General features: G+C 38.0%; 5 protein-coding genes across 5 annotated transcripts; 4 read left to right on the top strand and 1 right to left on the bottom strand.

The window, feature by feature from the left end:
- Positions 1-3,832: 3,832 nt before the first annotated feature.
- LOC116260680 (antimicrobial peptide 1-like) lies at positions 3,833-4,165 on the top strand. Its single transcript, XM_031639118.1, has one exon. It carries the CDS (start codon positions 3,833-3,835, stop codon positions 4,163-4,165), a length of 333 nt encoding a protein of 110 aa, XP_031494978.1.
- Positions 4,166-7,740: 3,575 nt separating this feature from the next.
- LOC116260679 (antimicrobial peptide 1-like) lies at positions 7,741-8,073 on the top strand. The gene has a single exon (XM_031639117.1). It carries the CDS (start codon positions 7,741-7,743, stop codon positions 8,071-8,073), a length of 333 nt encoding a protein of 110 aa, XP_031494977.1.
- Positions 8,074-14,771: 6,698 nt separating this feature from the next.
- On the top strand, positions 14,772-15,104 carry LOC116260678 (antimicrobial peptide 1-like). The gene has a single exon (XM_031639115.1). The coding sequence runs from the start codon at positions 14,772-14,774 to the stop codon at positions 15,102-15,104; it is 333 nt and encodes a 110-aa protein (XP_031494975.1).
- A 3,494-nt stretch (positions 15,105-18,598) lies between these two features.
- Positions 18,599-18,931, top strand: LOC116260677 (antimicrobial peptide 1-like). Its single transcript, XM_031639114.1, has one exon. The coding sequence runs from the start codon at positions 18,599-18,601 to the stop codon at positions 18,929-18,931; it is 333 nt and encodes a 110-aa protein (XP_031494974.1).
- A 4,606-nt stretch (positions 18,932-23,537) lies between these two features.
- LOC116260676 (antimicrobial peptide 1-like) lies at positions 23,538-23,870 on the bottom strand. Its single transcript, XM_031639113.1, has one exon. The coding sequence runs from the start codon at positions 23,868-23,870 to the stop codon at positions 23,538-23,540; it is 333 nt and encodes a 110-aa protein (XP_031494973.1).

Raw genomic sequence — 23,870 nt, 5'->3', positions numbered from 1 at the left:
TTAATGCAGAATTAAGTGCACGCCATGAGAGGCGAGACTCTGCACCGTTTTTAATTTTCCTTTTTGGGTGTGAATGTCGTTTATGGGGCATTTTGATACATAAAAAAGGGGATCAGGCTCATTCAGCCCTCGTTCCCTGCCCTTGCATATTACTTTTCTTCATCAATTTGCTTACCGACGGTGGTATTTTGATGAACACAAAATTGATGCCGAGACATGCACATATATTCAAGGGGCCGGCTAGAAAGACTGGGGATGAATTTTTGAGGGGAGAGCCACTAAAATCTTACATCTGTTGGCGCAGGCACTAGTACAGTTCTGAAACAATATCTGAAGAGTGGCTTGCAAGACAAGAAAGAGATTACAGTGCACCCCGGCGAAGATACGTAGAATAGAGACAAAAGAAATAAAAAGAGGAACTAGCAACATTCTTAGGGGAAGAGGCAAAGATCGAGAGGAAGATTGCGAAAAGGAGGAGAAGGAAAAATCGATGACCTCGGCAATCGGCATCGTCAGTAAGAGGAAAGGCGCAGATAAAGAAACTAGGGACGAACAGCTTCTCCTTGGCAGGCTTTGACGAGGCTGTTTTCGAGGGCGACCGAAATCTCGTCCCTAAGCATCGTTCTCAGGGTAGATCGAGTGGCGACCATGAAGACGACGTCTCCAGAAACGACGATCGATTGCAGGAGTTCCAGAGTTGGAGCGTTGAGCCTGAAAATGACAATGGAAGGGTGAACCCGCACAATGGAAGGGGGAGAGAGAGAGAGAGAGGGGGAATGGGCTTGCCCGTGGATCATCGGCCACCAAAAGAAGGGCAGCCCTTCTCTCTCTCTCGCTGGTGTTGGACCGACGCCTGAAACAGGAGACGGCGGCAGGTGGCGATAGTGTTTCGAGAGCAAGGGGCGCGGGAAAAAGACTCGAGAGGATTTCAGCGCATCGTAAGATTAGAATGGAAAAGGGGGGAAAATTGGGTTTTTAATTTCATCAACAATCCATACCACGAGACACTGGAATAAACTACAGCAGTTACTAAAATCACCGGTATATATTTGTGTTCACCAGGCACACTTCGCCGGAAGGTCTTTTTTTTGTAGTAAGAGCCAGGTTTCATCATAATAGAGTAGAAGATAGTTAGTAGTTAGTGTACATAAGAGTCACTTGTATATTGTTCAAAACTCCTTTGTCTATCGTTTCTTGCATTTGCATTGGTGAGGAGTGAGTAATGAAGAGACAGGTATGTCTTAGAAGAACATAGTTTGATTTCTTCACTAAAGTACTTTACATTTGTCTTGTCATTTTTGTTATTTCTATCATGTGTGTAGTTGGCAAACTCGCTGGTTGGCTTTGAATCGTTAAAACATTCAGACACCAGTCAAAGTTGGCATGACATGCCCCTCTTTCAGTCCTAACTCGGTCATGACTCGCTCAATTCAGCTGCAATGATTCACAATATGGTTATTTTAGAAATCGATCGAATTGTCGAGTCTATTTGTTGATCGAGTGACTTGGTCATATGCCGATTCGAGTCCGAGTCATGGGTTTGCCAACTATGACCATGTGTGCTTGAGGGCTTCACCTTGCCAGCATAATAGAGTAAAAAATATTTGTGTTCTTATCAACTTCCATATTAATATATTTTTCTGATGTTTTCACTATTTTTATTGATTTTTAGGATCCTAATTTCATAAGTAAAAGTTGTATTGGAGAACTACTATTCTCTAGTACCAAAATTATTCAAAATTTTCTGATTTTTAGTTATTTGAAATCCTTTATTTTTTGTAGATTCAAACAACACTTTCTTTTGGTATTAGCTCTTTCCAAAAACAGGTCCTTTTAATCAAACTTGTCAAAACTATAAAAAGTAGTTTATGACTTTTTGTTCCAAGGATAAAATTGAATTTGGGTTTGGTTCTTATTGGTTCTTGGTCTAAAGTTTCTTTTGTGAAAATTAGCCCAGAAAATTTCAAAATTTTTTATCTTTTAGTGGTTGTTTTATAGATTTTTAAACTATTCCCTGTTTTTGTTTATCACGAACCAAAATTCTGAAAACCGAGCTCAGTTCTCGTCTTTCTAGTTCTATCTTTAAACAGATTTTTGCATTCCGCCAGAAATGGGGAGGAAAGCTTTCAGTTCTCTTCAGCAGGTGTTCTCCCCTCGATTCTTGCATTGCTGAGCCTTCCTTTTCATCATCCCCCTCCCCATTCTTGCATTTTATGGTGATCTTTCTGTCAGGTTGTTTCGATCAATGTCTATAGTTTTCATCGAGTTATATGTTAATATATGTTTCTTTTGGATGGTCTAATTGGAAAAGATCTGAGCCATGACTCTCTCTCTCTCTAGTTTGTTATTTGTGCATGGCACCTTATGATCGAGGTTGGTTATATATGCTGCTTCTCTGTGTATGTAATTTATGCATTATTTTAAATATGATAAATGAAACTCATAATTAATACAAAAAAAAAAACTTTTGGTAGAGATAAAAGAAAACAAAAAACAGAAGATTTGAAGATTCGATAAAGGTAAAATTTGTCGGTCCATATATGCATATTATTATGACCAATATGCCCTTTTAAGTGCTAAAAAAACTTTTTTTGTTTTTTTGTCTTGTTTATAGTGTGATCTTATCATCTCATAAATATTTTATTATTTCATAAACATTATCTCATATTTATGTTTAGTGTTATCTAATATATTAATCCATTATCTTATTATCTCATAAATATTTTATTATTTCATAAACATTATTTCATATTCATGTTTGGTGTTATCTCATACATCTGTCCATTTGTTATATCATTATCTCATAAATTTTTTGTTATCTCATAAACATTATCTCATACTTATTTGTTATTTTATAACTATTTGTTATCTCACGCATATGCATATACGATATTTGAGCATGAAAGTAAATTACATATTGAAAATAGGGTCTACATTTAGCGTACACTCGTTACATATATATATATATGAAGCAATGTACATAACTCTCTCTCCTTTATGATCGAGCTTGTGTTTTATTTTTTCTTGTTACCTAGGAGGCTGATTGAGAGAATCATGTAGGAAAGATGAACAAAGCGGATGAAGATGGCTAATGAGGTACCAATCTCCTACAGGTAGTAAAGTTAGTTATATGCACCGTGTGGTAGACAAAAAAAATTACACTCCCGATCAAAATACCCATGTTCATAAAAAAGGACATCTCTTTCTACCAAGGTAAAACAGGAAGTAAAGAAAGGACATTCCTTCCGACACATCACAACTTATTGACCAGCAGTGCTGAAAGCCAAGAATGACAAATTATTATGCGCACTTGCATAAATTGCCACAAGTTTTGAACATGGAACGTGGCTATATGCACATGGCATAGCCTCTTATGCATGCCAAGTACCCTCAAAAGTAGGCTCTAAGAGTACAGTTGGCCTTTTCATTGGAACGAGGTTACATTCACATGACATAGCCTTATACCCTTAAAAGAAGACTACAATCTAATATAAGTAAGCTACAGTTGGCCTTTTCTTTAAGACTGTGCAGGGTGCGCACGTAACCAGCTCTCGTTGAACATGTTGTGAACTGGCCATAAATGAAGTGTTGTTTTATTGCATGACTATTCACGCCGCTAGCATCGTTGCCGCATATGCTTTAGACATTCCAACCACTATCTGGTATCGATTGACTAAGTGATGAAACATGATCAACCCTCTCGCTGTATAAATAGATGAAGAAGAAGCTCATAGATACCATCGATTGCCATCAACACCCAGCTAGCGAGCTACACCTTCATCTCAAGCTAGCTAGCTAGCTGGTTTCTTCGATCTTCCACCATCAACCAGGCATGGCGAGATCTTTTGGTTTGATCGCAGCCCTGGTGACAATGCTTATGGTAGTTGAATTTGCGAGCATTGCGGATGCAAAGTACAAGAGCTACCTGAGGGTGTATGAGGAGCCAGGGTGCCGCCATCGCTCCGAGAAGTACAACAGCTGCGGCTGCCACAACCTCAAGTACAATGGCGGATTCAAGTATGATTTCAACGAGAAGCATGACGAAGACTCAACGATGATAGTCTACAAGAATCCCAACTGCCATGGAAATGGGTTTGTGTTGCCTCATGAGGACAAAGATCACTGCAGGCCGTTCCCCTTCAAGAGCGTCTACATCAAATGTTGATCGCCTGGTCATGTATATGGCTAATTAAATAAAGAAAGAGACCAAGTGGGTCTCCTTCGTTTGTTGCTTGGTCGCGTGTGCGCAGTTCATGAGTCCCTTGAGCCCTCTACGGGACTCGTGGAACTCGCAAATTACATTTCGAGCTTTAAGTGTCTTTGTATGTGTTGCGCAGATGCATACTATCTGCATGTCTACTACGTTTCATGGAAATAAATCTATTACCTACAGTTATGGTATTAATAAAAACTGATTTCTTGTATATATTGTGGGTTGTACCATATTTTCTATGTTTTTTCATTGATAATTTAACTAGCGATCGAAGTTTGATATGTGATTGAGCCTAAATTCGAATCGGGTGATTGAACACTGGAGGCTAGAATACCATTGAGTTTAATCGGAATCCTCTTCCCAGAAAGGTAGATGATCATTCGATCCATTGTAAGAAATCTCGGGTCAAACTGTGTGCACCAGACGGAAGACGGAGCAAGGCAACCTGCTGCTATACATCTATAAATAGCCAATTAGGTGTAACTTCCACACACACATATATATATAGAGCAGTTGCATGTGTCATGTCTGGTCTCACGGGTGTGGAGAAGAGCGTTCCTTTGCTTTATTTTTTTGTAAAGCTAATTAGATTCTAAAAGAATGAATCCTCTTTTAGAACGACAAAGATGAACCTATAGCCCTTTCCGTGTTCTTGGCTTTGGTCCCAGTTACTGTTGGGCTTAATAAGGAGGCTGTGTTCTGGTGAATCTTTTTAACAAATAACAAACTTTTATGAAACGAACATCTCTTCTTTCGGCGCACAAAAAACTTAAATATTTATGTTCTATAAATATAAATTGTAAAATTGATATTTGAATTTAAAGATCCCTGTTTTATTTGTAAAGTAATTAAATAAGCATTAATGAACTAGAAAATATTCTTAATTGTACATTTGTTTTGCATAGTGATGTGATCGCAATCACTTCAAGTACTGTATATTTTGTGGACGATGATAAAATAGTAGACCGTGATAATCAGTTTGATATTTATATTATATTCTTTTTGCTTTAGTGAAGAAAAACCATTAGAGTAAAGTCCCTTTCATTGTTAATCGTTAACATAAAGATTTGAATGATAAAGATTTGACAACTTAATTTTTTTTCACTTGCTAAAACAAAGATCTACTATTTTATCTGATTTCACAACTCTAAGTAAAACATTTGTGAAATCAGAGACAAAAGGAAAATATTTATCTGATTTCACAACTGTTAGACATTGAGGACATGCAGACCGTGAGGAGATTCTTGGGAGAAGTGCTAAAAAGGAAAATAAAGAGGAAGAAGACACAATTTTAACGTGGTTCAGGTCTAATGATGACTTACATCCACGAACAAAGAGCTTGTTTTGTTTTTCATACTTTTATTCCTTTCTCTAGCTGCAGTATTTATACATAGAGAGTCATTAGGATTACAACGTTTGTTTCCATGATTCTCTCTTGGATAAAGGGAATCAATTATATTTGTGCTGAGTTGGTTGCTGCCTTGATCTTCTCATTGATTAGCGAGAGAACCTCCTCCTGCCTTGATCTTCTCATTGATGGGCAATGAAGAGACAGGTATATGTCTTGGAAGAACATAGTTTGATTTCTTCACTACTTTACATTTGTATTTCTAATCATTTTTGTCATGTGCATAGTTGGCAAACTTGTTGGTTGGCTGGGAAATCACCCGAGTCAGTTCATATCGTTAAAAAATCCAGCCACGAGTCAAAGTTGGCCTGACTTGCACCTGATTCGGTCCTAACTTGGTCTTGATTCAATTCAGCTGCAATGGTGTACAATATGATTATTTTAAAAGTCGACCGAGTTGTCGAGCCAACTCACTGACCTAGTGACTCGATCATCTGCAGATCCGAGTCTGAGTCACAGGTTGGCTAACTATGACCATGTGTACTTGAGGACTTGACCTTGATTGCAAGCATAATAGAGTATAAATATTTGTGATCTTACCAACTTGCATATTATTATTGCTTTCTGATGTTTTCATGATTTTTACTGTTTTTTAGGATCTTAGTTTCTTACGGAAAAGTTGTATTCGAGAACCACTATTCTCTAGTACCAAAAAAAATTCAAAAATTTTCTGATTTTTAGTTTTTTGAAATCCTTTATTTTTGTAGATTCAAACGACAATTTCTTTTGGTATTAACTCTTTACAAAAACAGGTCCTTTTAATCAAACTTGTCAAAACTATAAAAGTCGTTTATGACTTTTTGTTTGTAGGATAAAATTAAATTTGGGTTTGGTTCTTGGTCTCAAGTTTCTTTTGTGAAAATTACCCCACAAATTTCATAATTTTTGATCTTTGAGTGATTTTTTGATAGATTTTTAAACTATTCCCTGTCTTTGTTTCCCACGAATCAAAATTCTGAAAACCGAGCTAACTTCTCGTCTTTTTAGTTCTATCTTTGAACAGATTTTTGCTTTTCGCCAGAAATGGGGAGGATGGCGGCCACAGGTAGCTTTCAGTTCTTTTTTCTTCAGCAGGTGCTCTCCTCTTTCGCTCTCCCTCGATTCTTGCATTCTCAGTCTTCTTTTTCACCGTCCTTCCTTCGATTCTTGCATTCTAGGGTGATCGCTCTCCCTCGATCCTTGCATTCTCGAGTCTTCTTTTTCACCGTCCCTTTATTCTTGCTTTCTAAGGTGATCTTTCTATCAAGTTCTTCTGATTGCTGTCTATAAGATTCCATCGAGTTATGCGTGATTATAAGTTTCTTTTGGACGGTCTAATTGGAAAAGATCTGAGCCATGAATTTGTGAATCTTGAGAAAAGGCGATCTCTCTAGCTCGTTTAGTGGTTGTTTCCGCATGGCACATTATGATCGGGTTTGTGTTTTATCTTTTCTTGTTACCTAAGACTCTGATTGACAGAATCTTGTAGGAAAAATGAAGGAAGGCGAACGAGGTACCGATCTCCCAACTTCTTACTAAAGCTGGCTGGTTATATCCACCGTGAGGTGCATCAAAAAATTGCACACTTTATGGAATGACCAAAATACCCATGTCCATAAAGAAGAATTTTTTTTCTACAAGGGTAAAACAGGTAGTAAACATTTTGAAAGTCAAAGAAAGGACATTCTTCCTACACGTCACAACTTATTGACGAGCAGTGCTGAAATCCAAGAATGGCGAGTTATTGTGTGCCTTAATGGGTCAAAACTTAATATAAGTGGGTTAGGAGTATACTTGGCCTTTTATTTTTTTAAGACTGTGCAGGGGAGCACGCCGTAACCAGCTATCTTTGAAGTTTGAACATGTTGTGAACTGGCCTACTCGTCGAAAATAAAAATAATAATAAATGAAATGTTGTTTTATTGCATGACGATTCACGCCACTAGCACCGTTGCTGTATAAGCTTTAGACGTTCCAACCACTATCTGGTATCATTTGACTAAGTAATGAACTCGCTGTATAAATAGATGAAGAAGAAGGTCGTAGGTACCATCGATTGCCATCAACACCCAGCTAGAGAGATACTCCTTTATCTCAAGCAATTTAGCTAGTTTCTTCGATCTTCCACCATCAACCAGGCATGGCGAGATCTTTGGGTCTGATCGCAGTCCTGGTGGGAATGCTTATGGTAGTTGAATTTGCGAGCATTGCGGATGCAAAGTACAAGAGCTACCTGAGGGTGTATGAGGAGGCAGGGTGCCGCCATCGCTCCGAGTTGTACAACAGCTGCGGCTGCCACAACCTCAAGTACAGTGGCGGGTTCAAGTATGATTACAACGAGAAGCATGACGAGCACTCAAAGATGACAGTGTACAAGCATCCCAACTGCCATGGAGTTGGGTTTGTGTTGCCTCATGAGGACAAGAATCACTGCAGGCCGTTCCCCTTCAAGAGCGTCCACATCAAATGTTGATCGCCTGGTCAATCCTTCGGGTGCCTTACTGGGCACAGTGCGAATAAAGGCCTTGATATGGTCATGGCTAAATAAAGAAGGAGAAGTGCGTCTCCTTCTTCTGTTTCTCGTGTATTACATTTGTCGGTTGCATATGGTGCTTTTTCGTGCGTCTATTGTGAATTCAACGAGCTAAGTGAATCAATAAATAATGGGGCCTTCCCCTGCTTGCTTGCAGCGAAAAAAATGAAAAAAGACGTGGTAAATCGTCGGGTGATAAGCCTACTTCTGGTATAATTGAGATGATTTCGTAATATTAAATAGCTTTTCTTTGTTTTTTAATGGTTCCTGTTAGCTTCGAAGCTTGTTATGTGTGTTGTATTAGTGCACGAAATTCTTGTGACTTGGTATGGTTAGTGATAAAAATACCTTCATTAATAAAACAATTTTTTTTAAACAAAAAGAAAATCAAAAAATAAGAAAAAATTAAAAGAGACATTTTTAAATAATTACCAAAATATCCTCCTTTTCACATATATATGGTTTGCGTGCGCTGTTATTCTTCCAAAAAATTCCCCCTTCCTTAGGGTGTACATCTACTTATATTATGGCATGTAATATATGTGTTAATTATTTTGAGCATTTCTTCTAGCTGAGTAGATTATCTTGACCTATTTTAGGATGTTTAGACTATCCTAATTTAATAAGTTTTAATTTTGTTTGGTTAGATCTTTATCGAAAATATTTGAATATTTAATTTTAGATAATCTTATAATTTGAAAGCAAACATACTTAATTATGTATAATTTTTTCTAGACACTGTCAAACATATACCTTTAACAAAGGTGATATAATTGGTAAGAAAGTTTATTTAAATTATGAACATACTTTTATTTTATGTATATTGTCAAAATTCAAAAGACAACTCAGATCTAAATATGTTGAGTTAATGACAATTGAAACATCAGTCTAGTAGTTCACGATGCTTGTTAAAAAAAAGGGAAAATCATACCCGGATATATACTTACCTTTTAATTGGTCATAGAAGAGGAAAATCGTATAGCCTTTTGTATAAGTCCTGCCTTCTCATCCTCCTCCTGAAATCCTTTTACTAATATTAATATTGTCATATAATGAGTTGGGGAACTCTTGCTCAAGGAGCATGGTTCAGTTGAACACCAACAAATGTCGAAGTAAAAGGCAAGCCTTTCCTGCACGCCATACAGCCACCTTCTGCACATTCTTTCGTCAGACACAATTATATTGTATCAAAATCTCCCACGCATGGTTGGAACGAAGGTCACAGGTCCGCCCTGAACCCAAGATTGAGCCACGAAGAAATCTCAACTCTGAACTTAGAGCTAGATCTAGGACGCAGTCACAACATAATTCCGGATTTGCTCCCCAAAAAAACCATCTGTAAACCAGTCACAGCACAACGTTTCTTCCCATGGAAATCAACATTCCTATGTCTCCAAAGAGACGAAATCATCAAAGGAAAGCAAAGAAGTTGACAACCTAAAATTTCCTCTTCCATCACTATTTCAGGGTTTACTCCGGTAAAGCAGAGGGAGCCAACATCTTAATATTGAATTGGGTTCCAGAAATATCTTCAGAGATTCAGCCACTCTGCATTTAAGAAGTTATCAGTCGGCCACTCCACCGACTGATCCAAAATCAGTCTGTTGACAACGTGCTTGGTCCACACTGATTTGACTCCCCGGGCATTTGATAGCAACCTTTGATTGTTGGTTTACCAATAAATTTACGGTGGCCCTCCAAATTAATGAACCCCAGCCCCAGTTTTCAACAAAGAATTTAATCAATTTACCATCACCCGTATGCCACCTGACTTCATGACTGATCTCCTGCCATGCCCACTAAATCCACTTCCACCTACAGGAGAAGTGAGATTTGCTTCTGCACAAAGCTGCCCAAGTACATGACGAGAGTGTGACTCTAAAACTGTGCAGGCTTTGTCGAGCCAGAAAAGGTCCTTCAGACCTACACCCCTCATTAACTGGCAAGCACAACTTTGACCATGCCACAACATGATATAATGTCTATGATTTTCATCGTCTTCCCATAAAAAAATATTGCATATTCTATTGATTTTCTTGAGGGTAGCCGAAGGGATTGTAAAGGCCATCATCACCCAATATCTGATCAACTGGTGGGATTACAAGTTTAATCAAATATAATTCCCCTACAAGTGAAAACATTTTACTTTTCCTTGTGCTAGTGTAGCATCCAGCTTATCTACCAAATTGCTGCAGTAAACAGGTAACATTTTACCTCTGAAAATTGGCAAACCCAAATATTGCGATCGAAGAATCCAGGTTCCATCGCAGTAAATTTTTACAATTTCAAAACAATTCTCCCACTTTGAATTTAAAAGGAAAAACGACCCGCTTCAAAGGATAAACAGCTAGCCCCGGCATCATCTCAAATTCATCTAATGTTAGTTTCATATGTCTCAACGAGGAATTGATCTTGAATCCATCTCCCGGGCAAGAAAGTCCCCTGATCTCGACCAATCAACTTTGTTTGTTAGGATTCCCTTAATCTTTTCTGCCATGGTTTTGGTGATGGCCTTATAAATAAATGCAATGACAAGGTGCAATGGGATGAAATTCCTTTACGTTAAGGGGCCCTTGAGATTTCAAGAGACTAACAGATAAAACCAAACCCACAATGCGAACCTCCCTCTCTCTTCGTCAGAATGTTGCTTGGGGGGTTGAAGACAATATTCGTCATACTTGGTCTTCACAATTAAATAATTAATTCATCGGGGAAAAGCATGGTTTTCTAAGCCGCTCCATGTTTTGGAATGAGTCCATCTTGGTTTTCAGTTTGCAGTCATTCCAAGCCAAGAATGATAATTAACGATAATCCATTGCTCTTGGGATCATAAATATATATATGGGTGAGCGGTGGGCAGGATAATATGTACTGCACAGTGCACACACACTCTGAAAAGTGATTTGCGACATCCATCAACCACTTCTACGATGGACGTACGCTTATAAGCGCTAAAGTTTGCCTTTAAAAAAGATAATAAGGCTTAGCGTATAGGCAAATTTATGACAAAATCGCCTCAACTTTTGAAAGTAAAAAAAAAGAAAAAAAGAAAAAATATTGCGCGCTTAACTTTTGGTATGAGTGCATCCGATTTGAATCTCGAGTTTATGGACACATTTATATTAAATCTACAAGAAAAGAAGCTAAAGGCCATCTACAGCTTATAATGCGTTAGAAGTGGTCTCGCGTTTCTTCTAAGAAGAAAAGCAGGAATACGACCGAGTCAGGCCCGATCTGATTTTATTGTCGTAAGGCAGACTTTGATTCAGTCAATTAAAACTAAACTTGGGTCTCTCTGCCATTGTCATCCTTCAAAGGTATCTAAAATAGACCCGCGGATATCGCAAGCGTCGAAGATCCGGTGAACAGTTTATAGCCCCATGCAGATATCAAACTACTCGAGACGGGGCAAAATAAAACCCATAATTTTGCATCATAATTATACACAGACATGTCTACCATATACACGGAGATCTAAAGACTCGAGAAGACAAAAACTGGGATAAGATAAATACTTCTTTAAATTCCAGTATAAAAGTCATCAAGCTTATTTATGAAAAATAATTTATTAATAAAAAATATTCAAAATAAATAAAGAAAAAACATTAAAAAATGTTTCCCATGCTAGTTGAGTATGCTATAACGTAAACCCTTACGCAAGGACTTTGGGCTTCATTGAAATGGTCCGCGAAGAATTATATATTTTAGTCGACACCCTGAGGCATAAGAAGTCAGAGCCTAGAATGAATAAGAAATGGCAAATTTCAGTCGTGGATTTGTAAATGAATTATTAAATCATGGATGAATGTGCCAAGAATGAATTTTAAGAAACAAAATAATAATAAATTAATAATAGCACCGAACATTTTTGTATGACTGATTTGAGTGTAAATACGTCCACCGCGTGGCGCTGCTGTCAATGGAAAGAAGCACCAAGCTTTATCATGCATGTTGCAACACAAGGGTCGTCCCTTTTGTTGCACGTTATGTTAAGTAAAACATGTCAAGAGCAAACATGTGCATAAATTACCAGATCGTCCTACCTGTAATTATAGAAAAGATATTATATTTTATATATTTTTTCTTCATTTTTTTTTATAAAAACTGTAAATGTAGACTTGCAGTAAACATCTATTTACTGGAAAAACAAATGAATCTTCATTAGCTACAAAAAATTACATCCTTACCTTTTTCATCCTCATTAATATCTAATATCTTAGTTTGAAGGTAAGAATATATTTAGGCGAGAAAAAGGCAAGTAAAAGCTGAGAAAAGTTTTTTTTGGCTTTTTTTTTTTTTAATTTGGTTTGGTGAACCCTAAACCCGAAAACTGTAATGCGTCCATAAAGGTTGAACCTTTTTTTTTTTTTACCGATGTCGGCTTTAGAGTCAGTAAAGGTGTAACTTCAAAATACGATAGCTCTACACGTTGACCAAATATTCTTTTAACTGACACCTTTTTATGGACGTCGATAAAAATTCATTCTTACTAACATTTATCTGCAAACATTGATAAAAGTCAACTTTCACATATGTTATATTTTTCACACGTTCGTGAAAGTGAAACCATCTTTTTTTTAATGTTATATATCACAATTAAATATTGTATGGTAAGCAAATAACTTGATTGAGTTTTTCATTAATTTACTGGCAGATGTGGTTTGGTGAACTACCGCTTCGCTGCGCACACAAACTATTATACAATGACTTTGTCAGAAGGTGTCCAACTGGTGGCTTTATATCCTCCCAATGTTTTCTAGGAAAACAGAAACTTATACCATTGGCAAGTATATAATAACATAGTTGTTTTCTAGTTAATTTTAGGACATATCTAGATTTAAAATCATTCTTTGTCTTGAATCAGCTGCCTGTTTTTGAAAGTATCACGCTTTGGTATTTGCTGCAGTATTTTTCTTTCTTATCTTTGCTTTGAATTCTAGCACTCCCTTCAGATCGAGGAAAGGATGAGGCCCAAGTCTACCTGGGAAATGGAGATATTGATCAGTTTTTGTTGAGTGGTTTGGTAAAAACGTTGACACGTTGTGCTTTGGATGTGAGGTATTTGGTGATGAGAGCCGTCGGACTGACTTTAAGTATTTCCACACAGTAATATTCAATCTCGAGACTTGGATCCATGCTCCTTTGTTCGAGAAATAAAATCTCCAAATCTTTACTAAAGAAGTAGGAAAAAAGAGTACTCTAAGATCGGAAAAGCAACATGATTTATTTTTTGCTTTGGTGTCACATGAAAGTCCTTTCACATTCTTTCGCGATCCATCGACGTTCATTATTTGTTGTCCTTTGCATGTGTCTCATGGATTATTAACGTTGCATTTTAATTTCTTCAACTATGGTGTCAATATCATTCAGAGGTCCGGAATAAGCCTGTGAATATGAGACAACTGTAGGTAGAAGTTGGCTTGTCAGCAGGTCCGAAAGATCAGTTACCAATAGAAAACCACATACATTTAGCTGGAACGAGTAAAAGAAAACGGGTCTAAGCCCTGATCGGACTCAAACTAATTGACACAAGGCTTGGATGAAAAAATTCTAGCTGAATTTGAATATGAGATCCAATTGCAGATTTTTACCTGGTTTTGTAAGGTTCGAATTTTACCATGCTGGATCAGGATTCGACTTTAGAAATTGAAACCTAAACTTCAGTCTGAGTCTGGATAAGACTAAGAAAAATTCATATATGTCCAATCTGGTCAACAGTACTGGATCCAACCCGAGATAAACAATTTATAACGTTCATAAGTATGTGGAAAGGGAGGAATAGAGACTATGTGCGCCTGCCTAACTTATTGTAAGTTTTGATTATAAGGAAATAGGCAGTAATTGACGACTGCCTGCAACATTTTTTTTTTTCACTAAAAACGTTCACATATAAATTTAGTTCTGTCAAGGCCACGTTAAGCTAATGAAATATGGCAAATTTACACTATAAAGAAGAACAAGAGAAATTGATATATCTATTTCTGCAAATACCACCAAGTTGTTATTTCTTTGTGCAGTATTGAAAAGCATATTCAGTTAAGTTACTTCCAGGTTTTTTCTAAAGAATTACTAACCTGGATATATATACAGTCAAATATGAGTGTAATAGTTAAAAAAAGGCTAGTAAAAACTAATCAACAAAACAGAATTGTTCACGTGGAGGGTACTCTAACCAATTTTGTCTCTTGCATGAACATACCCCAATTACTTATATACATAGTGAAAACCTTGGGTTGAATTGTGAGAAGGCCTTTTTTAATTAATTAAAGATGGAAACTCACGCGTGTGGTGCCAATATCAAAAAGGTTAGGTGAGGTTAGGTTAGGTGTGATTTCTATTACCACTAAAATTTTGAGTGTGATCACATCGAAAAAATATTTTATATGTTGCATGAAATAGTCATACAAAACTGTCTTGTCACTCAATATATTTATAAGTAAAGTATTTTTTACGCATCGAGTTTAATTGGGCAAAGCATAAAACAGAGTCATCTTCAATCTCGTTGACCAACTAGGTGATCGCTCTCTATAAATAGATGAACAAGCAGCAGCGTTAGCATCACCACCTCAGCCCTTCTCGATCTTCTCCGTACTTACCCAATCATATTACTTCTTCGTTCTTCAATCTTTGCTACCGCCATGGCCAGATCATTAGCTCTAGTCGCTGCTCTGGTGGCAATGGTTATGGCCGTCGAGTTTGCAGGCCTTGCCGATGCAAAATATAACAGCTACCTGAGGGTGTATGAGGCACCGGGGTGCCACCATCGTTCCGAGAAGTATGAGGCTTGTGGCTGCCACAACCTTAAGTACAATGGCGGATACAAGTACGATTACAACGAGAAGCATGATCCGGAATCGAGGATGGTAGTGTACTTTAACTATAACTGCGAGGGATACGGGCGCCCGCTGCCTCAAGTTGATAGCAACAAATGCAAGCCATTCCCATTCAAGAGTGTCTACATCAAGTGTTGATTCTCTGGTGAGCGAGGCGCCCTTTAAATTAATGCCATATCTTTGATGTTGATATGGATCAATAAGGAAAGAGATCAAGTGGGTCTCTTTCATTTGTTCTTGTGTGCATTTCATGGGTCCCCTGGACACTTGTGGTACTGGACTCATGAGTTCCTGTTTAGTTCACGTAGTGTCTTTTGTTTGTCAAGAAGTTACTATAGCTCTTGTCTGCAAGGGACGAATGTATCTACTCCTACTTACGATGGAATGAATAAAGATGGGTTGCCTCTAAATACTAGCGCGTTATACCATTTTGGGTTTCTCATTGTTCCAAGCGTAGCTTTCAGGTTTGAGAGAAGCTATTCCCATCTTCCAAGTGCCTCCTTCCCATCATCCCATGCGGATTTACGCTCCTTTTTGATGTCTCGTTGTAAGTGTTCCACGACGCACTATTTGTATTTGGTACATTTTTTTTTGCAGCACAGAAGGTATACGTTACTATAGATCAAAACAAAGACTAGCTGCCTACCAACCCCCAACTTGGCCGTTACACCAACACTTTAGGGATATTACATGCATAGCTTATGTGTACAATTCCTTTGGTTATTTGACTCTGCATTAAGGAAGAAGACACCGAACTTATCAGCGGCTAAAAACTTTCTCTGATGCTATTTGGATGTGAGTAAAACTTTGAGCGGAAGAGCTGAAGAGGCTTTCTCAGCGTCATATATTATTTCGCGGCCCTAACAAATACTGCTAGGGCCATGCATGACACGTGAATTACTAGAAACAGAAAGAGAGAAGTGGGTGAATATTGATGCTGATCCATTCATATTTCAAATTACTTTCCAGCAGCACGCACAATACAAAGACGTTCCTTTTGCGCTTCAGATCAACTTAGCCTTAAAAAATCCCCCATATATGGTCTAATTATGACTTTGCGAAAACTTGTGTTTTGATAAATAGTTGAACTTGATTTGTCATTCCGACCCCTTTGCGAGGAGCCACCCTTAAAGCTGCCAAATTGGCTTATTTTTTACACGCACTAATTGAAGCATCTTGAAACGAAACAAATAAGTTGAGGAATGAGTGATGGTGGAGGGAGGAACACAGGAATCCCTTTTTCTTTTATAATATAACAGTTGTTTCGTTCCTTTGACCAAAACATTTAGCTAAATCACATTTTCCACTAGCTGATGCTGATGGAAATACCATATCCTACACACCACGGGGCAGGTGGACCGATGGAACAATCATGTCATGACGTGATTTTACCAGTCCATCAAAACATTTTTTTAACACGTATGAAATTCCACTTAATTCTTTTATTTTCATATTATTAACGTCACTAACAAGTACGTATTCATCAAATATATCAAATCCATATTTTAAGATTTTAAGACCAATATTTTAACTTAATGTATTATATTATATATAAATGAAAATAAAAAGGATCATATCCAGTAAATTATCCCTCTTTCGTCAGTTAAACTGACATTTGGATTTTTCAGACTAAGTCAAATGGCATGAATCGACTGATTCATCCGGTTTCCTAATTATATGAGGTTCAATTTGAAAATATTTTTTTTATTTCATAAAATCTATGCATCTTCTATACTTTTTTTTTTATCTTCAATTAACATATACATCTCCTCCTCATGACCCGTCCTCAGCTTTTCTTCAAGTCGCTGTGATCAAATTAAGAAAATCTAGGAAAGAAATTTATGCAAAGCTACAGCAAAGTTTACGATCTGAAGTATGTCTTATGAGGATCGGTGCACCACATTCAACTTGAACCTTGTAAACCGCACGACCCTAATTCCCAATATTCCACGTACTTCATCATGATGGATATGTCTGCGTCGATATATATATATATATAAAATGTTTTTGGGCAGGACAGATCCTCACATGCATCCAAGTCAACCACATGAGAAAGTATATAAAGAAAGGAAGAGTCACCCATAGGAACAGACCTCGAGCTTATCTTGTTATCTTTATGTTGTCTCACCACAAAAATTGACTGTTGTGGAAATTCAAATTGGAGATCAGAAGTTCAATACCCAATGTGTATCGCTTGCATATATAATCTCGTGGCCGCTGCAAGATTCAGTCAATTACTTCCTGTTCAACATCAAAGGGAAGGTATATAATCATAACTGGTACGTTAGATGGACATATATAACATTTGAATGGGTCATAGCCACATGAAGTATAATATTAATGAATCAAGACCAACCATGAGCATGCGTTCGGACTTCAGATTAAACTCAAGGCGCGATCTAATTAGTCAATGTTATGTACAACGCCAAAAGGAACTCGACGTCAGCAACTGCCAATTTTCAAAATCAACCTCCACTTACACGTGTTTGACATACGCATCCATGCCTTTTTTTTTTACTGGAAAACCCATTTGCAGTTTAGGAGGCAAAATATTTTTTTTTTTGCGGGTGCGTGAGGGATATATTGTCGGTGCAATATTTTGCTTCAATTAGGAAGCACCTGGACTTTAAAGATATGGCAAACGCGTGGTCATGAAGTTGGAATCTTTGAAATTGGGATATAAGTGGAGCATATATACCAGTTATTTGGTTAGATCCCATGTATCCCAAATTCAAATTCAGCTAAGACTTCAAATTTTAAAATTGAATACTTTACAGCCATGCACCGAACACACACACATATATATATATATATTTATATCCAGCCATGTAATTTGGTCGCATTATTTTTTGTTACTGGTTAGATATAAAGTAATATACTTAATTCGGTTTGGACTCCTCAGCAAAGCTGGGTACCAAGCTTGAGTCTGATTCATAACGGGAATTTTTCTCTGTACAAAATATACTAACTAAAAATTAATTGGATTTATAATCAAATATTTTCAATGTCTGGTCATTAACAGCCCTATGGCAAAGCCCCAGTAGGAAAAGTCGGGCAAGAAAAACAAACCCCGATATGAGTGCACACTAAACAAAATATGGCCGGTTGGCAAAATTTCCCACTCATAGGAAATGTCGTTCAGTACTTGCTTGTTTTTTATTGTGGGAAAGGAGCGTCGAAGGTGAAATAACGGGCCCTGGCCTTCTCCCTACGGCCACACACACCCTTGTCTACTGTAGCTGAAATCAATGGATCGATGGACACAAGGCGCGCTTACCTAACTTACAGTATATCTTCTTGAAATGTATTAAAGCAATTGATGACTTCGAGACGAGAACCATAGTGAAAATGACGACATAATATATATCATAATGCACGACAGTTTCATACGTAAGAGGGACGTTGTGGTCAATGCAAAATAATGATTCGAAAGAACAACACTCTAACTCTGCTTTGGCGTTTCGGCACCACCGGACAAAAGCCAAAAATAAAAATCCACAGTCCCCATTAAGTAGTAGCTGATCCCTAAGATCTATAAATATGTAAACAAAAGCAGTATCGCCATCGTTGCCTTGCTCCTCCACTCGTGATCGATCTTAATACTTCTTCGTTCTTCAACCTTGGGAATCGCCATGGCCAGATCTGTTGCTTTAGTCGCCGCTCTGGTGGCAATGGTTATGGCCGTCGAGTTCGCAAGCATTGCCGATGCAAAACATAAAAGCAATCTGAGGGTGTACGAGACGTCAGGGTGCCGCAACCGTTCCGAGAAGTATGAGTCTTGTGGCTGTCACAACCTCAAGTATAATGCCGGATACAAGTACGATTATAACGAGAAGCATGATCCGGACTCGAACATAACAGTGTACAAGGCCCGTAACTGCACGGGGCATGGGCATGTGTTGCCTCAAGCTGATACGAAAAACTGCAGCGCCTTCACATATGAGAGTGCCTACATCAAGTGTTGATGTTCTGGTGAGCGAGGCGCCCTTTAATCACCGCTATATCTTGATGTTGATATGGCTCAATAAAGAAGGAGATCAGGTGGATCTCTTTCGTTTGTTCTTGTGTTCACGCATTTTCTACTGTACTCACGAACTCGTGTTTAATATATATGATTTAGAATGTGTGTCTACTACTAGTTCTGGAATCAATAAAGATGGGTTGCCTTTATATATTTATGGATGCCACCATTTTTTGAGTTTTACGGTTAGTTTTATTGCTTATGCACACAATTCAAGTTGGTCGGCCGCCGCTCCATTAGGGAGGAAAACAATGACATCACTGACGCTCAATAACAGGCAGAGATGCTCGTCTCAGCCGTGGCGTACACACCTTTAACCCCACTCGAACCTGGTTATGTCATAGTGGTGTAAGAATTTTTTTGTGGCTAATAACCAAAATATGTCTGGTTAATGAAAAAAACAAATCTTTTTGTGAGGACAATAGTCGAAGCAAACGAAGATATTAAATAGGACATTCTTTTTTAGAATAATTATCAAAATGTTTTTGCCTTTCTTATGGCATACATGGGTTGTCTATACCTAATGGCACGGACAACTCACTTTTAAAAATTGGTTATATGGGTTACACTGGTGCATTAAATTTTGTGTGTCAATATAGTTAATGACAAAAATACCCCTCGTTCACGTAAAAAAACAAGTTTTTTGATAAGATTAAAATGAAAATAAAAAAAGCGAATTGACTACAAAAGAAAACACTTCTTTTTTTAAATTACAAAAAGATTCCCCTTCTTCTACTACGTACTTAATTTCCGCACAAAAAACGATTCACAAATTCTTTACTACTCACTGCCAACAGCATTAGCGTCAAAAAGTTTTCATATGATCTCATCAACAAAAGGAAGCATCAACATGGTTGTCCTTGCATGCACTGACATGGGTAATTTTCTGAGTAGGAGAAGACGTTACATTATTCCGATGCACCACTGCTGGGAGTTGGTTTCAGGAAGAACCAAAGAATAAGAATAACAAAGTAAAGTCACAAAGAAACTCCCCTTTCACGTAGATAACAGAGGACTTACATATGAAGATTATCCCAAAAAAGACTAGTGTTTATTGAAAGACGATCGACCAGGGAAAAGCTCAATGTTTCACTATCGGGTTGCTGTTCCTGAACTTGAAACAACGCCTATTATGACGTAATGGAGATAATCCAAAACTATTACACTTGAGAATGTTATGACGCCGTTTCAGAATCCTTCGCCATTTCTGAGGGACTGATATACAACAAGATTGAACTACTATTACTCAACCTACAAACATCCCCAAGGAAAGCATCTGCCATGTCCATCCAATAGTGCTTCACGAACTGAAGCCCTCCACACTTGGAGCTTAACTATGAAGCCCAATTTCAGTACAACCTTTTACGATTTCTAGATGGACTATACAATAAAATCTGCCTCTCCAAACCAGGACCAAGGATCAAGCCTTAAATCAGGCTTAAAATTTGCCTGCACAATTCGGTACGGACTAACTTACTCAATCGCTTTATATTCACTAAAGAGATCAATATATAGCGTTTCTTAGATAGAGGCATACAACATCCTCTTGCATTACAATGGATCATAATCACAAGAAACATAATTAAGATCAAACCATAAACGCGCATTCAAACTTCGGATTCAACTCAAATGAGTCTATAGTAATATGTACAACAAAAGAAACTGCCAACCATTCTCAAAATCAACCCCAGAACTTATATGTGTTTTGACTTATGTGTCTGTGACTTGCGGTATTGAGATAAATCATTATCAATTGACAAACCCCTCAAGCCAGCTGGGGCAAGATTAAGATGTGCTTCATATCTTCAATTGCTCCCCACCTCTAGCCCCCATCGTCTTTGGCAAAGTTCGACCTTCACCTAGCGATAATGAGATCAGCCAACTTTATCAATGTTTGCAATTGTCATATGTGAGAACCTTGTTGTGCCGATATGCAAACGCACCAATTTGTACCAGCAAAGGATGCAATAGTAAATACAAGAGTATCTAAGGAGTTCTATTATTGTGTGATATAGCTGTGCGAGAGTTGTACTCAAGTGCAATATAACAGGAATGTATATGGTTTATACCAATTGAATAGAAAATACGAGGCAAATATTATTGCCTTCCTTTGTATCTTGCACATTACTCAACCTCACTCTTTCCCTCGTCTATCTCTCGTCGTCTTGCGCAGGCATCATTGCGCTTCAACTACAAGCTTCGTTGAAACCTAAAACAGTATCAGAGCCTTGAGGGAAGAAAACGATAACCAAATCGACATAAAAGGTCCATGTCAATGTTGACAATACAAAAGTTTCTAGAGAGTTCTGTTGTTGCGTCATGTGTGATATAGCTGTGTGCGAGCTGTACTCAAATATGATGCAACAGAAATGTATATGGGTCATATCAATTGAATACAAAATACAAGGCTATCATTAGTGTCTTGGCATGTATCTTGCGCCTTACTCAACCTCACTCTTTCCCTCATCTATCGCTCGTCGTCATGAGCCGGCATCTCTGTGGTCAGTTACAACTTGCAAGCTTCTCTGAAACCTAACATGGTATCAGAACCTTGAGACAGAAAACAACAAATAACTTGATCGGCGTAAAGGATCCTTGTCAACATTAATAGGACGGCAAGAATGATAGAAAGTATGTACGCTCATTCAGCAGTTATAAGTCTCAGCCCAAAAATCAGGACTGTGATAGAAGGAGTCTAATCCGGTGGTCAAAATCACGATATCTCCACTTAACGGAGCGAACTATGTGGTACGGAAAAAATCTGCAAGTCTATACCTTTGTATAAACTCGAAGCTCCGCAACATCAACGACAAAGTCAAAGCTTTGGCAAAAGAAGATCCAAAATACGATGACTGGGAATCAAATGACAGAATAGTCATGTCCTGGCTCCTAAACTCCATGGATCCTAATATCGCCGAGGGCTTCCTGTTCTTAGACTCAGCTAAGGAGTTCTGGAATCGCAGGCTAATGTCTACGGCGAGCGTCAGAACCTAGCAAGGGTGTATAAGCTTTAACACGATATATCCAAACTGAGTAAGAGATATAGAACCTTTCATCTATATCTCAACAAGTTGAAGGCTATGTGGGACGAGCAGGCACAACACATCCCTCTAACTCCTGATCTGGACATGTTGAAGTAACGAGCTGACGATGATATACTATTCAAGTTGCTAGCAAGACTCAAACAGGAGTTCGACAATGTGCGCAGCCAGATCCTTATGACGTATCTCTTCCCCGCTTAACGACATGTGCTCCATTATTCACGGAGAAGAAACTCGTAGAAAATATATGAAAGACGACACATAATTCAAAGTTAAAGATCAAGCACTAACCAACAAATTTGCTTTTCACACAAAATCAAATAATCCCGTCGAGAAGACAGTTCTTCACATAGAAAGCAGAAGCACATCTTATAGAGGTAAATCATAGGTGATTTGCTCGTATTGTAAGGAGTCAGGTTACAAGAAAGATGTTCTAATCTCTATATATGGAAGACCAGCAAGGACAAAAACAGATCAAACTTCATGAGGACCATCCAGGAAAATAAGGAGAGCAGGGGCAATGTTATTGCAGAGCTGGCTAAACTTTTGAACGAGGTGAAGTCAAATCTAGTAGTTAACGCTAAGCCAAAACCAAACAATAAAGGTAATTCGCCACACTCCTTTCTCAGTCTCTGGCTGTTCATGCTGATGCGGTAAGAGGGATTTTAGATAGTGGAGCCACTGATCATATGACAAATAATAAGAATATGCTTGCAAACTTTAAATCTAGCATGTATTCTTTTCTTTAAATAGACGAGTAAGTTCGGTAATAAGAGACCTCCCCATCGATCGTTTGTAGATGAGTATAAGTGGTGGTTCTCTACGAGCTTCAAGCGGGGATGGTTGATACATTGTTGGAGAATTAGCTTCCATATTATCATATGGAGTTTGTGGATGGCTAGGAATGCACATTTACATGATGTGAGGAATTACCCAAGTTGGGAACGTTGCCTCTGGAATTTGGTCTACCTGTGTAGATACTTTTTCCTTAAAAGTTGAGCACAGTACTAGAGATCGCTAAGAAATGAGTTATAGCTTAGATATATGATCGACAGTGTTTGGATCTCTATTACTGCTGAAAATTATATATGATCTCATTGGGACCAATCATATTTAAGTGCATGACTAATTACGTCATCTTGTGCCATGCAAATTAATCTGAGATTAAACAGACTCCCGACCTGAATCGGTGAAGGCTAGCAACGAAACAATCAGGAACACAATATGATCAAACAATCCATAATATATATGTTAAGGCAACCCATTTTAATTTATTCATATCATAAGTAGTACATTTATTTCAATGGTTGACAAGAAGTACGTATACTTCTCCCCAACACATAAAATACACTTAACCAAATTAAACACAAGCTCATGCGTCCGGTAGGAGTGCCAAAGGGACTCATATTGAAAGACATCCACTTGATCTCCTTGTTTATTAATTAAGCAATATCATCATGAAGATGATATGGTAATACTTAAATGGGCGCCTCGCTGTTCATCAGAAAATCAGCACTTGATGTAAACACTCTTGAATTGGAATGGCCAGCAGCGATTCCTATCGACTTGAGGCAATGCACGCCCATATCCTTCGCAGTTATAGCCCTTGTACACTATCATCCTCGAGTCCGCATCATGCTTCTCATTATAATCGTATTTGTACCCACCATTGTACTCCAGATTGTGACAACCACAAGCCTCATACTTCTCAGAACGGCCGCCGCACCCTGGCTCCTCATACACTCTCAGATAACTGTTATATTTTGCATCGGCAATGCTTGCAAACTCGACGGCCATAACCATTGCCACCAAAGCGGCGACTAAAGCAACAGATTTGGCCAT

This window comes from Nymphaea colorata, chromosome 9, assembly GCF_008831285.2.
Source record: "Nymphaea colorata isolate Beijing-Zhang1983 chromosome 9, ASM883128v2, whole genome shotgun sequence".
Lineage (NCBI taxonomy): Eukaryota > Viridiplantae > Streptophyta > Magnoliopsida > Nymphaeales > Nymphaeaceae > Nymphaea > Nymphaea colorata.
Note: the sequence above shows the minus strand (reverse complement) of the source record. Positions and strands in the feature narration are given on the sequence as shown.

Coding starts and splice junctions, on each gene's coding strand:
- LOC116260677 (XM_031639114.1), top strand. CDS start 18,599: ATGGCCAGATCTGTTGCTTTAGTCGCCGCTCTGGTGGCAATGGTTATG.
- LOC116260680 (XM_031639118.1), top strand. CDS start 3,833: ATGGCGAGATCTTTTGGTTTGATCGCAGCCCTGGTGACAATGCTTATG.
- LOC116260678 (XM_031639115.1), top strand. CDS start 14,772: ATGGCCAGATCATTAGCTCTAGTCGCTGCTCTGGTGGCAATGGTTATG.
- LOC116260679 (XM_031639117.1), top strand. CDS start 7,741: ATGGCGAGATCTTTGGGTCTGATCGCAGTCCTGGTGGGAATGCTTATG.
- LOC116260676 (XM_031639113.1), bottom strand. CDS start 23,870: ATGGCCAAATCTGTTGCTTTAGTCGCCGCTTTGGTGGCAATGGTTATG.